Here is a 16,210-nt window from a genome sequence, read left to right as displayed (position 1 = left end):
GACCTGGGACCTTGGGCATGCATAAGCCTGTGCTTAGTCCCTCCCCATTTCCCTTACATCCTCCTCATCACCTAATGAAAATACATTTAAATGCAAGCAACTTTACTTTTCTAAATGGCTCTGGCACATGTGAAGATGATGCTGAGAGGAAAAGAAACTGCAGAAAATTACTTAGTGATGTATAAATATGCCTACATTGTTGACTACTATCAAAGTCCATTTGAGAACAAATATTTACATTGGCCAGAATCTTAATGTGATTCTACACCAGCGTAATGCAAATGACATAATGTTTTGAGGTGAAATACCTTAGGTTAAGAAATCACTCTAGACATTGCCAGTTATCTCAGGTCACTCAGGTCAGCACACAACAGATAATGGCTACAGTGATTTCTTACCTTGAGGCAATTTGCCTCTAAAAGTTACACCAGGTGCATTGCACTTGCTGGCACAATGAACAGAATGAGTTGGTAGTTGTATGTCTACGGCAACATCTTATCCTCAAATTGCTCATCCACCACTACTGCATAAGAGAGAATGGGGTTGAATATAGAAAGGCATTTCCATTACAGTACTCAAAAGAAGTCATGTCTTGTACTGTCCTGCATGATACATGTTAAAAGAGGCTCCAAAAAGTCCTGACTAAGCTCGCAACAATGATATTTTGGTTCCTTCCGCCAATCTGGGGACACATCCTCTGTTTACCAATCATGTCAGTAAATACATTTGGTTAGGTAATTTGTTTCTTGAAGAAGAGGTCTTGATAACCTGTGCTTTGTGAAGTCTTTTCCGTTCTTCTTGTTTAACTAGTTGCTTTGTTTCCTTTTCCAGCTTCCTCCTTCTTCTAAGAGATCTTTTTATCTAGAAAAACCGAACAAAACACAAAAGTTAATCAATATTTTGTACTTAGCTACAGCTTTTCATAGACTTTCCCTTTAATGTGGATGCTAAGTAGTTTTTCACTGTGTTGGCCGGGCACATTCCAAGTCATTTGTCCTCATCAATAGGGACCTCCTTGCAATCTTAGCTAGGCATTAACATTTTCTGTCGATAAAGCCAGGAGTAATGCTCCATCAGTGACAATGAATCTGCACATTTATAAACCTTAGCCAAATTATCCTGATGAGCAAAAAGTAAACATTTGGAGAGCATAGTGTTTCTGTTCAAAGCTTCCTTGACCTACTTATTACATCTGCAGATGTAACAAGGACGAGCTGATCCACTGTGAATGAACAGATACAGAGTGTTTTGAGGTGAATTGTAGTCAGACTGAAATTACCATGGGTCCTACTTTAAGGAGGGTACCTCCTTGTTTCAAGGACAATCAGAAGGCAAAGCAGTCTCCACTTGGAAAGGCCATTAGGTGTGAATGTAGAAATAATTACTATAATTTAAATAGAAATACAAGTAAACGTCAAGGCCTCTTATGATTTTTAAATCTTTAAACTGGAGCTTACTGGATGGCCCTTCCAAGTGGAGACTGCTTTGCCTTCTGATTGTCATTCAAGAGGAGGTAACCTCTTTACAGTAGGACACATGGCCACTGTAGTTTTGTCCCACTGAATTCCGTGGGGCTTACATTTGAGTAGACATGTTTGCTACTGTGTAGCACTTTTATAGAGGTTGTCATATAAGCGCTACGTTTAAAAGAATGAAGGGGCAGAATTTTATTCTGTAGTAAGAAGGCAAAAAGTTTTCCAAAATATCTTTTTCATTGTAAATGCAGCAGAAAATCTTCTCAAGGCTGTAGTTTGAATGTCAAAAGAACTATCTAAGGTGCTGAAGTGACTGGCAGAACAGGGCTCAGCATGCTGCGAAGTTCAGACCAAAACACAGATCAAATTTACTGCCTCAGTAACCCTGGAGCCCCCAGCTTCTTACAACTTTACAAAAACAGCATTTTGTTTTGTCCTTTTCACAGAAACATTTGTCAGACTCAGCTCTGAGTTAGAGAAATAAGTAACCTTACTTTTCCCCCCATAGAAAACATTCCATAGAGGGTGAGTATCAAGAAACAATTATTTTTAAAAAACAGTCAAGCTTCTGTAATGATATATTCACAGCTCATGAATGAAGATCAGCCAGTAATTCTGCCCCATCGCTTGAATTCTTCTTCGCAAACCTCAAAGGGTCATCAAGGATTGTTTTGAGGCAAGCTCCTCTCTCACTAAGGCTACCCTGTTCAAAGGTATTCATTTCGTTCATGTATTTTAGATTTAACACATGTGACATCCATGCCAACTACTTCCTACATCCTCAAAGCAAAATGTGAGTCATTAAAACAATGCAACAGTAAGTGGCTAGCTGTATCTTTGGGAAGCTGTTTTTCCCATTTTACTGGCAGCATGACCATTACATTATCCTGCATGTTAGAAGTTTGTTCAACAGCAATCTTTTGACTGCAGTTTTATTCTGGTTGGCCCACAAACCTTCAATGTAATGCCAGCCACTCTGCCAATCAGATTAATCTGTTAATCTGTACAAATAGTGCAGATTAGCTATTTATACACTTTGCCTCAGAAGCCAAATAAATATTGCAGGGTTAGACCAAGATATTTCACTGCCTGGGGCACAGCAACAACTGCTGCCCTCAACTCAGCCAAGTAAGTGTGTGCAATATTACCCAAAGCCAGCCCAATTATTTCAGCAACAATAGCAGGAAATCTCATGAGCCCCAAGTATCTAATGCATAATTTGCTGTCTCAACATTAAACCCAGAATCTTGGGCTTGTGGCTGCTTTTTCACACTGCCTATTGATAGAGCTGACCCCTAAAATCATAATTAATGCTAAAATATTATTAGGAAACATGTTCCATCATGACAAATAGTCACTTTTAGCATAGTGCTCTGTCACAAGGAGGGTCACATTCACCTACAGTTTAATAAGAGTGTGGACATGGTACAAAATGGGGATACTGGATGAGTCCAGCCTCTGGCTTTCATTGTGTTGATGAGGTATTGATTTCAACTGTGGCATAATGCCACCAAGATTCTTGTCCCCACTGAACCAAGGAACTCACCAGGTAACTTCAGCCTGACCTACCACACAGGGCTGTTGTGACATTAAAGGGGGAGAGGGGAAGATAGAAAAGATGTGTACACCAATTGATCTCACAGCAGGTAAAGCAGGCTATAAATGTAAGAAAACAATATAACAAATGTTTCTAACCCAATAGCTACAAAGCTGTTTAAAAGTGTGTGCCTAAATTTATTTGCAGGCAGAGATGTAATTGAGTAAAATCTTAATTGACTAAGGACAGGGCTTTGGTATATTTCGACTAACAAAATTGTGCCCAGTTTGCAAAACTGGATGATACAGCAGAAGAATGTTGAATAAATAAAGCAGAAAAGAGACATGATGTAGATTTGTTCATTCGCATAATTTGCATAGACTGTGGGACTGAATTTTCCATGGTTCAGAAGAGGCCTTATCTGAAGAAAGAATATGAAATTTCATGTACTTCTTGGAGCAGCATACAAACCTACTGATACGTGACCTCCATCTTCCAAATTATAGGCATATAAATTGTGAGAAGTTACTGGGATAAGACAGAACAATTTTGGGAAGGCTAAAATCTAATTTTTCTTGGTAAGTCTTTGGCTGGTGCACACCCTGTGAGGAAACCGGATAAGCTATGTCTACCTCAGTCTGTTATAGGTGGTGCTTTAGCTGCATGAGAAAGAAGATTTAGTTTGCTATGCTTCAGGCTGCTTCAAGGATAGACCAGGCAGAACCTAAGCACTGCATTCCATTCTTGATGGCTCATTAGCAAAAACTCTCATGAAAACTGAAGGGAGGGATTGGAAGAAGTTACATTTTGAGAGTGAAGTTGCTGGGCAAAGGACTTGAACCTGATTGGGTAATATCATATTGGGAGAACTAGCAATAAGTTAGGGGATGCTGGCTTTTGTCAAGCTACCTATCTTTTCACCATTTGACCAGGCAGCAGCCTGGCTTCCCTGCTCCACCTCCCCTGTGTGCGGCCTCTGAGTGGGCCTCCTGCCAGAGGAGGTGGGCCTTTGAAGTGTCAAATACCTGTTCAGCTGATAAATGAACCTGCACAAACTGCAGGTTTGTATTCATGCCATGTATAATTCTAAAACTTCGTTCCCTGATGGTTGTATACCGAAAGGAAACTATGCCCCCCATGCAGAGCTTGGAAATAGATAATCACAGGCAATGAGTTACCCATAACTAGTTATCTGCCCTGCAGTGATGAAGGTATCAGTACTTTAGGAGGGAGAATTTCTTTTTGCCATGTTACTCTAATTCTTTAGCTAATGCTATAGTTACAGGGATGTAACTCCATTAAATGGTGCGAGTCAAATATCACATGACTTGTGCTGCCTTGTGGGTATTGTGCTGACCTCTGAGGGGTTTGGGGGGGAGGTTGTAATGATAGATAAATTAAACTTACTGCTTTTGTAAGCAAGGGGGTGAGAGGTAGCTGTCTCCCACATATGTGCCATCTCCTCTGCCCTAGAAAAGGAAGGGCTACCCAGAGAATCAAGCCATCGGTCAAGAAAGCAGGGAGAAAGTCACCATAGAGGCAAGAAAACTGATCATGCAGGCTTAAAGGAAACAGTGGGGAAAAGAGAGGAGAAAAGAGAGGGGAATATTCGCTCCATAAGACGCACCTTTCCATAAGACGCACCAATTTTTTAGGAGAAGAAAACAGGAAAATATAATCTGTTTTCTTCACTCCATAAGACGCACAGACTTTCCACCCCCCTGTTTTGTGGGGAAAAAGTGCGTCTTATGGTGCGAAAAATACGGTATATAAAGGAGAGAGAATAGGAAGGGGAACAGAAGAGCCAAGGTGGACTGCGAGTGAGAAGATGAAAAAGTTCTACCTGAGGTTTGAGAATGGACTGAGTTAGGGAATCCATGGACAGAAGAATGGGAGAAGTTAATGGTGCCTAGAGAAGAAGCAAGAAAGAGACTCCAAAGTGGTTGTATCAGAGGAGTAACAAGGGGAAGGCATGCCCATGAACCCTCATGACTTTTGAGAACAGAAAAAGAATTTAAAATGTGTAACAATAATGATAAGTACTTATTTTGCAAAAGTGCTTCGGACTTTAGGTACAAGAAGCCACTTTCAGGAAAAAATAATAGAAGTTCTGCCTGCAGCATATGAAACTTAACGTTGATTAGAAAGAAATAGAACTCCATCATACAGCAGAAGATAGCATTGGGCTGAAACTCAGTAAACTCCTCCTTAGGAGCAAGGCTTGTCGACTGAGTTCATTAATTTGAATGAGACATTTCCTAGGAAATTGGGGATAGGATTGCAGCTGTAAAGGTAATCTCATAATCATGATCGCTCAGAGGAAATTCCCACGTGTTTCAACAGGATTTCCTTCAAAAAAGAATCATGGACCTAAACTCTGAAATATTGCAGTTGAGTTTATTTGCTTTGAGTATAGTTAGAAATCAGATTTCCAACATGTTCATCCAAAACTCCAGCAGGTCAACTGAACACATGTTATTTTGCCAACAGCTACTAAATCAACTGTGCAACATTCATACCATTCTGACTTTTTTATTACAGTAATTCAAGAAAGCCATACAAGTACATTACCAGTGTGCATACGTGAGGGAATTTCTATGCTCTTAGCATAGCATTTTTTTCTTACTTTGTAGTCGGTTAACCCCATTTTTGCACTTCATAGTGCATTCTCCCCTTCTTCCATATCATTCCTCACTCTTTTCACTGTGAGATTCTACCCCATCTGTATGCATGCAAACAAATTTTGCTATTGTCTCATTCATGCTTAAGGCAAGCTGTTACCTCCAGCCCCCACATATCTCATATCCAGAGCAAGATACAGCATGTATTTTAGTGCTTTCTGAACTGACACAAAATGTTTCTAGCATATGTATGCTTAGCATCTTTGAGATGCTAAGCATACGTACGCCACAAGCACAACAGACAGATTGCTTATAAGGATGCAAACAAACCATCCCATGCTTTTGCTTTTTAACTGTCCTGTTTTAAAGGACCATGGACCTCACAACTACAAGATATGTATTAATACAGATGACAAGTATGAGAACTCCATGTTTCTGAGGAAGTGCATTTTGATCCAACAAAGCTTACAGTGGAACAAACTAGTCTTTACGATGCCACAATATTGTGTCCTTTTTTTTTAATTTTGCCAAGAAGCAGATGTGGTTGATCAATCATAGTTGCAAGTCTTGGCTTACCTTCTAATAACCAGTCACAAACACACACATAGAAAGAGCATAAGTTAATTTGCAAACCTCTCAAGGTGTGAAAAGCTCCTCCTGTGACAATCCCATCTCTTTCAGCACTTGAGGAATTCCCTCTACAAAGGATGGGTTATTTGTAATACATAATTTTAACTAGAGATGGGGGTATTTGTATACGAATATGAATATCCCCCCACAGGTGCAGATAATGAGGGTCCGGCCACCTGGGGCCAGACCAACCACTCACAATTTTGCCACTGCTGTGAGCTTCACGGAGCCTTCCTATTGCTCCATTGCTCGTGATGGATTAGCCACTCTGCAGCCTGACAGGGAGGCTCATCATCCTGTCTTCTGCCAGGACTGCCTAATCTATCGTGAGCAATAGAGCTATAGGAAGGTTCCATGGAACTTGCAGCAGCGGGAAAATCGTGAGTGGTCGGTTTGGCCCCAGGTGGCTGGACCCTTGTTTTCTGCACCTGTGGGGGGAATATTCATATTCCATATACAAATACACCCACCTCTAATTTTAACTGAAATGGGGTTCTAGAAAAAATACCTGGCTAGTTATGCCTGCTCAGCAGAAAATCAGGACGATAATAATACAGTATTTTCTAATCTGGAATCTTCCAGATCTGATGGACTACAACTCTCATCATCCCTATCACCATGGCTTCCAAAACTGAATGACAGCAGCTCACGAAAAACTACTATAATACATTTTCGTAATCAACATTCATTAGTATCTTTCAAGGGGAAAACAATATGTTGATTTTAAGGCAATATTTAGATACTTTAAATAGAGTGGCAATCAGAAGAGTTGCAGAGGATAATGTTGAAAAGGTTACCGTGGGTGAAAGTAAAGGGCTGTATTCTAATTCATCATCAGAAGATGAAGAACAATAGTCAGTTCCTTGTTTTCCGACAGGCAGATGTTCAGAACCTAAGGAGGAAAGAAAAGGCTTAATGGTGTGGCTGTTATTCTCTTCCAGGATTTTGAATGGATGGTCACCATAGCCACATACTCAGCACCTGCCCATAGCTTTGCAAAGCTATATCTAACAGCGGTTTGAAAACATGGCTGATTATATTAATTAGGCTCTTGGCTGCTGTTCAAGGCCTTCACTCCTCGGCAATGTTGTGGCTGCCCCTGGCCCCTCAAGCATATCAAGTTTTATGTCTAAATCTGTTAATTCCAATTTCTACTTCATGATGGCTCAGACCGCATTCAATAATCAGATCCGTTATTAAAATGCATATCTAAAGTTAGCCATGTTATCTAAATGATTGTCTAAGAGTCACCATGTGGTGTAATTGAATGCATGGAGTCTGAGCCAGCTCTTAAACAAATTACCCTTATGTGGCTTGTAGCATCTGGCACCCATTTTTACTCAGTGACATCTGCTTAGTGTAAAATAGCTGGCGTCAGAATGTCTGGTCATATATATAAAAAAAGTCACAAATATAATCAAAAGCAAATGGACTTCGTGAAGAAGGTTTTATCGTATAGTCTCATGCAACATAAATATTTCATTAATTAGGCCTAAACGGAGGCCACTTATATTTTCCTTCTTCTAAGATTATCACACTGTTGAACCATAAATGCTGTGTAGAAAAACATACGCACAGCAATAATGGATTCTTAAACAAAAACCTACGCAACAGATATTTAAGAAAGACCTCTGGGATAAATCAGTCTTCAAAGAGTCACATCTATTTCATCCGCGCACCTTAAATCTATTGTTGCTGTATTTGGAGCAATGCTTGAACAGGTGTGAAACCTCTCCTCTGGACAACTCATTTGTCTCATTCATTTCCTTCTCTTCTCTTTAGAAAACAGAACAGGGACCAAGACCAGCTGCTGGTACATTTCACTTGCTGTGGGATTAATTATTAACACCTGGATTAGACTCTGTTCTAATAAGCAACTGGCAAGAGCTGTGTACGATGACTGAGAACTTTTGCTCAATGTAAACTCCAGACAACTCTTTATTTGCTACATACTGTAAATGTATACTGCATGTATATATTTATTAGAGAACTATGGAAGAATCCATGTGTCACTCTAGAAGGCCAAAACATCTAGGCCTCAAGGTAACACTTGTGCAGGCAATAGGATATTTTGCTCCTCCTTCCCTCACTCCAGCACCTGAGCAGGGGAACAATTCACCCTCCCTCATTGCTTTCGCCATGTCAAGAGTGAGATAGGGATGCCGTTTTTATTTTATTTTTTGGACTACAGATGCCACAGTCCTCATCCTGGGAGTTCTAGCTACCTGACAGGAACCTTACAATCCCCTCAATGTTATGCACTTGGGAGAAATGCTGAAGTCGGAAAGCTCTGAGGCTTGGCTGGGCATCCAGCTCTGCCCAGGTGTCCTGTGCCCGCCCTGCTGCTAACTGGGAATTGTTTTTCCAAGCAGGAGGCTTGAGCAGAGCTAGGCCTAGGTCAGCCTCAGGGCCTTTCTCCCAAGTGCATCCCATTGAGGTGTTCGTAAGGCACCTGTGAGGTAACAAGAACTCCCAGAGGATTATGGTATTTGTAGTTAAGGAAATCCAAAAGTCCCATCCCTGATGTTGGAGAAGGAAGAGTTCTTGCTCATATGTAGGGTCTCTAGGCAGGCAAGAGCTATAAACATGGGGGCCCTTTCTCGCTTGTGTGGAATGCCAACATGAAGACAGGCACTTCTCTGTAGATGCCCCACTCTTCAGGCAGGGAAAGCAACAGTGGAGAGGGGAAAAGACCATAGAATCATAGGAAAGTGGAGTTGGAAGGGGCCTACATGCTGTAAGCAGCCCAGAGACCTTTGGGTAGTGTGGGCAGCATATAAGTTAAATAAATAAATATAACGCTATAAAGTCCAACTCCCTGCTCGATGCGGGAATACAAATCAATGGCTATCTGCCAGGTGGTTGTCTAAGTTTCTCTTGAATGCATTCACTACCTCTTGAGGTAATTGGTCCTACTGTCTTACTGCTCTAACAGGAAGTTTTTTCCTGATATTCAATCAAAATCTGGTTTCCTGTAACTTGAGCCCATTGTTGCGTATCTTACACTCTGGGATGATCGGGAACAGATCATGCCCCTCCTCTGTATGACAGCTGCATTCTGTACTTGAATAGAATTAAAAAAACTAGCCCTACAAATTAGGCCAGTAGGTGCAGAGAGAAAAAGTGATCTAAAGAATCCCAATTAATAGTCTCAACTGGAGCAGACTCATTAAACCAGACATTTATATATATTGCATTGGCCCAAATCTACTTGCCTAGCTATGCTGGCATAACATAAGCAGCATAAGCTTGGAGGTGAATTGCCTTAAGTTCAGAAATAACTATAGACTTTATCCATTGTATACTGAGTTCTATGACTCTGTTTGCAACCTGGCAGAGTCTACAGTGTTTCCTTGTGGAGCAAATGTCTGTTAGAAATCAGACAGGCCTCCTCCCTAAAAACATTTAGAAGATTAATTAAGACTGAACAGTTTAGGGAGGCCTTTGGCAACATCCTATCTTAATTTATCTCAGAACTTGTATTCTCTTATTTTCTTATTCGATTATATTCTCTTATACAGTATTTTTATTATATTTGGTTTATAATATTTTATGCTGTGCTATTTTTGTTATGTTATGTCTATCCACTCTGGGTGGTTTATTGCAATTTTATTAGAGCCTATTTATTTCATGTGTCATCAGGTGTCATGTGTCAATGTTTTTGATTTATTTAGAGATGGTGATGCTTTGATTATTTTTGGTTTTTGGTTTATATACTTTGTTTCATGTGATGTAAACCACCTCAAGTAGTGACTTCACTAAGTCAGGTGGTATATAAATGTGAATCGAATTGAATTGAATTGATTTGGGGGAGTTTGCCTCCAACAGTTATACCATTTGAGTAGCTATGCAAGAGGATTTTGACCATTCAGTCATTTGAGACTATCAGGTTCAGCTCCTGACTTACACAAAACATAACTCAGAGCACCACAGCTTGGAAGTAAATTCTTACAACTACAGTATATAATTACTTGTGCTTGATTCATCTCAGGTAACTAGTTATTTGTAAGCAGCCACTTTGATTAGTTCATTAATTAATTAAAAAACAAAAACATAAGTGTATTATATTAATAATATGCAATGTAACCAACTTTTAACATTTATAGTTTGTGGGTTGTGCCCTCACTATATGAGAAAGGAGGGTCGTTATATAGTTCGTGTTAATGCCCTTTCCTTCTGAATTTATTTATTTCATTTACAACCCACCTTTCTCCCAAAATTGGGACCTTGGCTTACAGGACAATTTAAAACATTGGAAGATTTAAATATTGTAAAATCACAAACAATAAAGTAGAATTAAATTAAATTGGGGGCGTGGTTTGGATCATCATGGCTGCGGTCTAACTTTTCCCGGAGCTCTCGCTTTGAACATCAAGGAGGCTGCAAAAAAATCAAACTTTCTGATATGTAAGTGACTTTTTAATCTTGCGATATCCTCGGGCAACGGAGAAGAAAGTAAAAGTAGCCTGTTTCATTAAAAAAGTTATACAGCCGGCCGTGGAGGGAGGAACAGCAATCTCAGCGGGGGAATCCTGCGGACGAGAGTTTCCCACCAAGGCTTGCAAGAAAGCTTGTTTTCTCTTGGCAAAGTGGCATAATGAACAGGCGGTGTTTTCATTTTACCTTTCGAAAGCACTAATTGGAACTTTTATCTAGTTGCCGAGGAGATTATCTTGGGAAAAAAGAGAAAGAGTGGACATTAAACGCAGCCGGGAGTAGAGGGAAATAAATCCAATAAAGAGAAAAGGCGAACTCATTAATCTTTGTTATAAATGCTACGATGGTGAAATATTTTTGGTAAAGAGCTACATCGCAAGACTTTAAGAGTAAAATAAAAATAGACTCTTTCACTTTCGCTTTTGCAACGTGTTTACAAAAGTGAAGCCCAAGCCCTCAACTCTCAATAAGATACATAAGCGCCATCTGCTGGTAACAGCGAAAATAGCAGTCAAAGCTTCAAAAAAAAAAAAAAAAAGCTAATGAAATCTTATTGAAAATACATGCAGAGGCTTGAGGAGAAAGGAGTTAGAAGGCGGGAATCTTCAGTTTCAAGAAGTAAGCCTTCAGATAAACGTTTGGAGAGTTTGTTAAAAGAAGAAGCAGATTCAGAGATGGCCCAGAAGGGGGAGAAATCAGAGATGAGGCTGGTCTTGGAAGAAATTACTAAGTTGTCTGAATCCATTCGGCAAATGAATCAAAAAGTGGACAATATAGAACAAAAAGTGGATGATATGTCAAAGCAGATTTCAGCCAATCAAGAGTGAAGTAAAGAAGTTAGTAAAAAATTAGACTCTCATGTTAAAGAAACTGAAGAACATTTACAACAGCTGCGGAGTCAAGCCAACAGGAACTTTACTAGAATCATGGATAACGAGCTTGTGACTACTGATCTACAGCATCGGATGGTGTTAACACAGGATTATAATCGCCGTAATAACATCAGAATAAAAGGTCTTCCAGATTTGGGCCCTAAAGAGAAGGAACTAACAGAGCTGGTACTGGAATGGTTGAAAAAGACACTACCAAAAATAGATTGGACTGTGTACGATCTAGATAAAATACATAGAGTGGGCCCTAAACGCAGAGATCAACCCCGTCATATTTTAATTAGATTTTCAAGCTTGAGAAAAAAAGAGGAGTTAATGAAAGCGTTACGGGAGAATCCAGGAAGCTTGGTGATTGCTAAATATCCAGTACAGATTTTTAACGATTTTTCGCATGAGACAATGGAATTTCGCAGAAAAATGAGAGTTATCACATCTATTCTGCAAAAAAAAAGTGTGAAATACAGTTGGGGATACCCTTTGTTCCTAAAGATTCATCACGATGGAAAATTTAACAAAGTTATATCCGTTCAAATGGCTTTGGACTTCTTAAAGGATTCTGGAATATTAACAAGAAAAGAGTGGGAGGAGCAGATGAGGCTGATGAAGAAATCAGGGTCAAATCAGGAATCTGAGGAAGATGAAACAATGGAGCGCGATTCAATTGAGAGCGATAAGGGCGAGGGAGAACAAGAACAAGATCAAGAAGAAGAGGAACGACAACTAGAAGAAGAACAGGAAAAGGAAAAACAAGGAGCAATTCCAAAACAACCAAGGAAGACTAGGGGACGTGGAAAATCAAAGGAGTAAAAGTTTTTAGGCATAATTTAAAATGTAATTGAGATAAATGGAGAGGGTCTGGTAGGATGAATTCTTAGTAGAAGAAAAAAAAAAAGACAAGAATCAATGGGTAAACCAGAAAGAAAAAGAGGGAAGAAGGGATGAGAAGGGAATGATATCGTAAGGAGAAGATACAATGGGACATAAAGGGAGATACCCAGTGAGGGTAAATTTAAGTGGAAAAAAAAGAGAAGGGGAGGAACAATCGGGAATAAATAAGAGCAAATGAGACACAAAAAGGAGAAAACCGAATATAGAGGAACAATATGGAAATAGATGTATAGATCTAGATGGAAAAAATCTGGGAAGAAATATTTATTTAAAAAAAAAAATTCTATGAAAGTTAGATAGTGACATTCCCTTCTCATCCTATGTTTTAAAATAATGTTTTGATTATTATTATTAGTTACATTGCCTTTCCTGTTTATGTGATAACAGTACATATTATGAAATGTATACGAGTGTATGGGTAAGGATATATATATATACATATATGTGTGTATGTGTATATATATATATACGTATGTGTGTGCGTATGTGAGTATATAAATATATACAGTATGGATTTATATAACATTATAAAGCGAGAGAGGGAGAGAGCCGAGGCGGAGGAGACAGACATGTCCCCCCCCCCAGGGTCAGTAGAGAAGACCGGAAGAAATTTTGCGAAGTATGGGGGGGAGAAATATTAGTAGTGGGGGGTGTAGGTAAAGGTAGTAGGATTTTATGTTTATGCTTATTTTTGTGTTTAGTGTTTTGTTTAGTAATAAGGGGGGCAAGGGTACACCAATCAGGACTAGTATTAGTAAAAAAAATAGTAACTAGTAAATTGAAATATGGTTAAATATTTAAATTTTCTTACATGGAATGTAAAAGGCCTTGGATCTAACTCAAAGAGAGCTAAGATACAGAGTGTTTTGAATAAAAGTAATAATGATATTGTATTTCTGCAAGAAACTCATCAAAAACAGGAAGGTGTCAATGAACTGAAAGGTAAATGGATTCAAATTTATGAAAAATCATTTGGAACCTCTAAATCTCGAGGCGTGGCAATATTAATTTCAAAAAAGTGTGAATTTCAGATTGAAAAAATAGAAAAAGATACTCAAGGAAGATACTTGATAATACAAGGGAAAGTGAGAGGGGAAGAGATTACGCTTGTAAATGTGTATGCACCTAATGAGCGACAAGAAGAATTTTTAGAAAATATATTGGGAAAGTTGGACAAATTGAGAAAAGGGTCAGTAATATTAGCAGGAGATTTCAATATGGTAATGGATTTGGCGAAAGATAAATCAAAGCTGCAGACTGGGGAAAGGAAATCTAAAACTACAGGTTTTAATAGATTAATAAGTAGAACTGATTTGAAAGATGTATGGAGAGAGTTAAAAGGGGATGAAAGAAGATTTTCTTTCAGCTCACAGGTGCACAACACATATTCAAGGATAGATTATATATTTGTGTCTAATGACTTGCTTCCTAGAGTAAATGAAACAGTTATTGATGTTATACAAATTTCAGACCACGCCAGAGTGAAAATGGAGTTGATGATTAAATGTGATTATAAAGTGGCAAATAGGTGGAAAATGGATACGAGTATATTTAGAAATCCAAACCTAATTGAAAAATTTCAAAAGGATCTATATGAAACATGGGAAATAAATGAGAAAGGGGGAAGTCAAACTAAGGTAATATGGGATGCAATGAAATCTGTGGCAAGAGGGTATGCATGTAAAATGTCATACATGATAAAGAAAAAACAGGGGGAAAGAATACAGGAATTAGAAGATAATATAAAGGAATTAGAAAAGATAGTTATAAAAACTAGGGATAAAAAAGCAATAATAGAATTACAAGCAAAGAGAAAGGAACTGGAAGGAATTCATTTAGAAAAGGTACAAAGAAATTTAATATATTTAAAAAGAAATTATTTTGAATTTAGTAATAAGAATTCTAAATTACTAGCTAATGCGTCTTCTAAAAAAAAGAATAAAAGTAATATAGGAGTAATACAAGATATGAAGGGGGAAAGATGTAATAAAACAAAGGAGAAGCTTGAAGCTTTTCAAATGTTTTATAAAACTTTATATAGCAGTAAAAATCCTTCCACTATAAAAATAGAAGAGTATATTAAAAATAATTTTAATAAAAAAATCTCAGATGATGATAAAAATGTTATGGAGCAGATGATTACGGAAAAGGAAATAGAGGAAATTATAAACAGTTTAAAAGTAGGAAAGACCCCTGGAACAGATGGACTAGGCCCAGAGTATTATAAAGTATTTAAAAAGATCCTTATACCAAAATTAAAAGAGTTATTTAATAAGATATTAAAGGGAGAAGAAATCCCACTTTCATGGAGAGAATCACTTATAGTTTTAATACTGAAACCAGATAAAAACCCTGCAAACATGGATGCATATAGGCCAATATCATTGATAAATCAGGATGCTAAGATATTTACGGCAATAATGGCAAAAAGATTGAATAGTTTTATGTGGAAATATATTGAAAAAGACCAAAATGGATTTATACTTGGTAGGCAAATGTCTGATTTAATGAGGAGGGTACTTAATGTAATGAACTTGGCGAAAGAAAGTAATTCTAAGGCGGGAGTAATATCACTAGATATATTTAAAGCTTTTGATTCAGTGGAATGGGAGTCATTGAAGACATTAATTAAGTATTTAGGGTTTGGATCTAATTTCAATCATATAATTCACCAACTTTATTCTCAGAATACAGCTAAGGTTATAGTGAACGATGGTATAACTGAAACAATATACTTAGGTCGGGGCACTAGACAAGGTTGCCCCCTATCTCCAGTACTTTTTACAATGATAATTGAAATTTTGGCACAGATAATTAGAGAAGATAAACAAATTAGAGGGGTAGATAATAAAGAGAATGGTAAGATAAATTTATTTGCCGATGATACATTATTAATAGTTAATAATCCAGTTGAAACAATTGAAAGGTTGAAAATACATTTGAAGGAATTTGAGAGTATAATGGGATTAAGGATAAACTGGGGGAAGTCCGAATGTTTATTGTTAAACCATTCAGAAGAAGAGGAAAATAAAGTGAAAACAATATTTGAAGGTAAAATAGGAAAGGTTATGAAATATTTGGGGATTAGTATAACTTGGAACCTACAAGAAATAATCAAAATAAATTTGGATAGATTAAAAACAGAGATAACTGGAAGGATAAAGGAATATCAGAAATTAAAAATTTCATGGTTTGGTAGAGTTGCATTATGTAAAATGAAAATAATCCCTAAATTAAATTTTATATTTTGGATGCTCCCTATAAAGATTACAGAAAAACAATTAAAAGAATGGCAGATAATGATAAATTGTTATTGTAATGGAAATAAACGAGGGAGGATTAATAAAAAATTATGGTATGTAGCACAAAAAAAGGGAGGTCTTGGATTACCTAATATAAAATTATACTATGTAGCGAATCAGTTTAGACATATCCCAGATATAATTAAGGATAATAAAAATTTAATTTGGATGGATATGGAGATGGAAGGAATACGAGAAACTGTGGAAAGTATCTTGTTTAAAAAGAAAATTGCAGAAGGGATAAAAAAGATTAAAAATCCGTTTTTAAGAAACATGTTGGAAAATTGGAAGGAATTTAGAGAGGTATTGAGTCCACAGATATCTCCTTTATCTCAGGTAGTTGATTTAAGGAATTTCCCAGAAAATTTAAAAAATCTAAAGAATGTATTAAAAAGCAAACAGATAAGTAGATTAAAAGACTGGACAGAGA

At 37.7% G+C, this 16,210-nt stretch overlaps 1 protein-coding gene across 1 annotated transcript in view; it reads right to left on the bottom strand.

The window, feature by feature from the left end:
* MICAL2 (microtubule associated monooxygenase, calponin and LIM domain containing 2) overlaps positions 1-16,210 on the bottom strand; it is a 175,589-nt gene that overhangs the window by 12,182 nt on the left and 147,197 nt on the right. Inside the window, exons 31-32 of the mRNA XM_072985774.2 lie at positions 7,061-7,155; positions 769-861 (exon numbers count right to left, since the gene is read on the bottom strand). Coding sequence (XP_072841875.2) covers positions 769-861; positions 7,061-7,155 — 188 coding nt within the window. The remainder of the gene's footprint in view (positions 1-768; positions 862-7,060; positions 7,156-16,210) is intronic.

This window comes from Pogona vitticeps, chromosome 1 (assembly GCF_051106095.1).
Source record: "Pogona vitticeps strain Pit_001003342236 chromosome 1, PviZW2.1, whole genome shotgun sequence".
NCBI lineage: Eukaryota > Metazoa > Chordata > Lepidosauria > Squamata > Agamidae > Pogona > Pogona vitticeps.
This window is presented reverse-complemented; position numbering and strand designations above follow the sequence as displayed.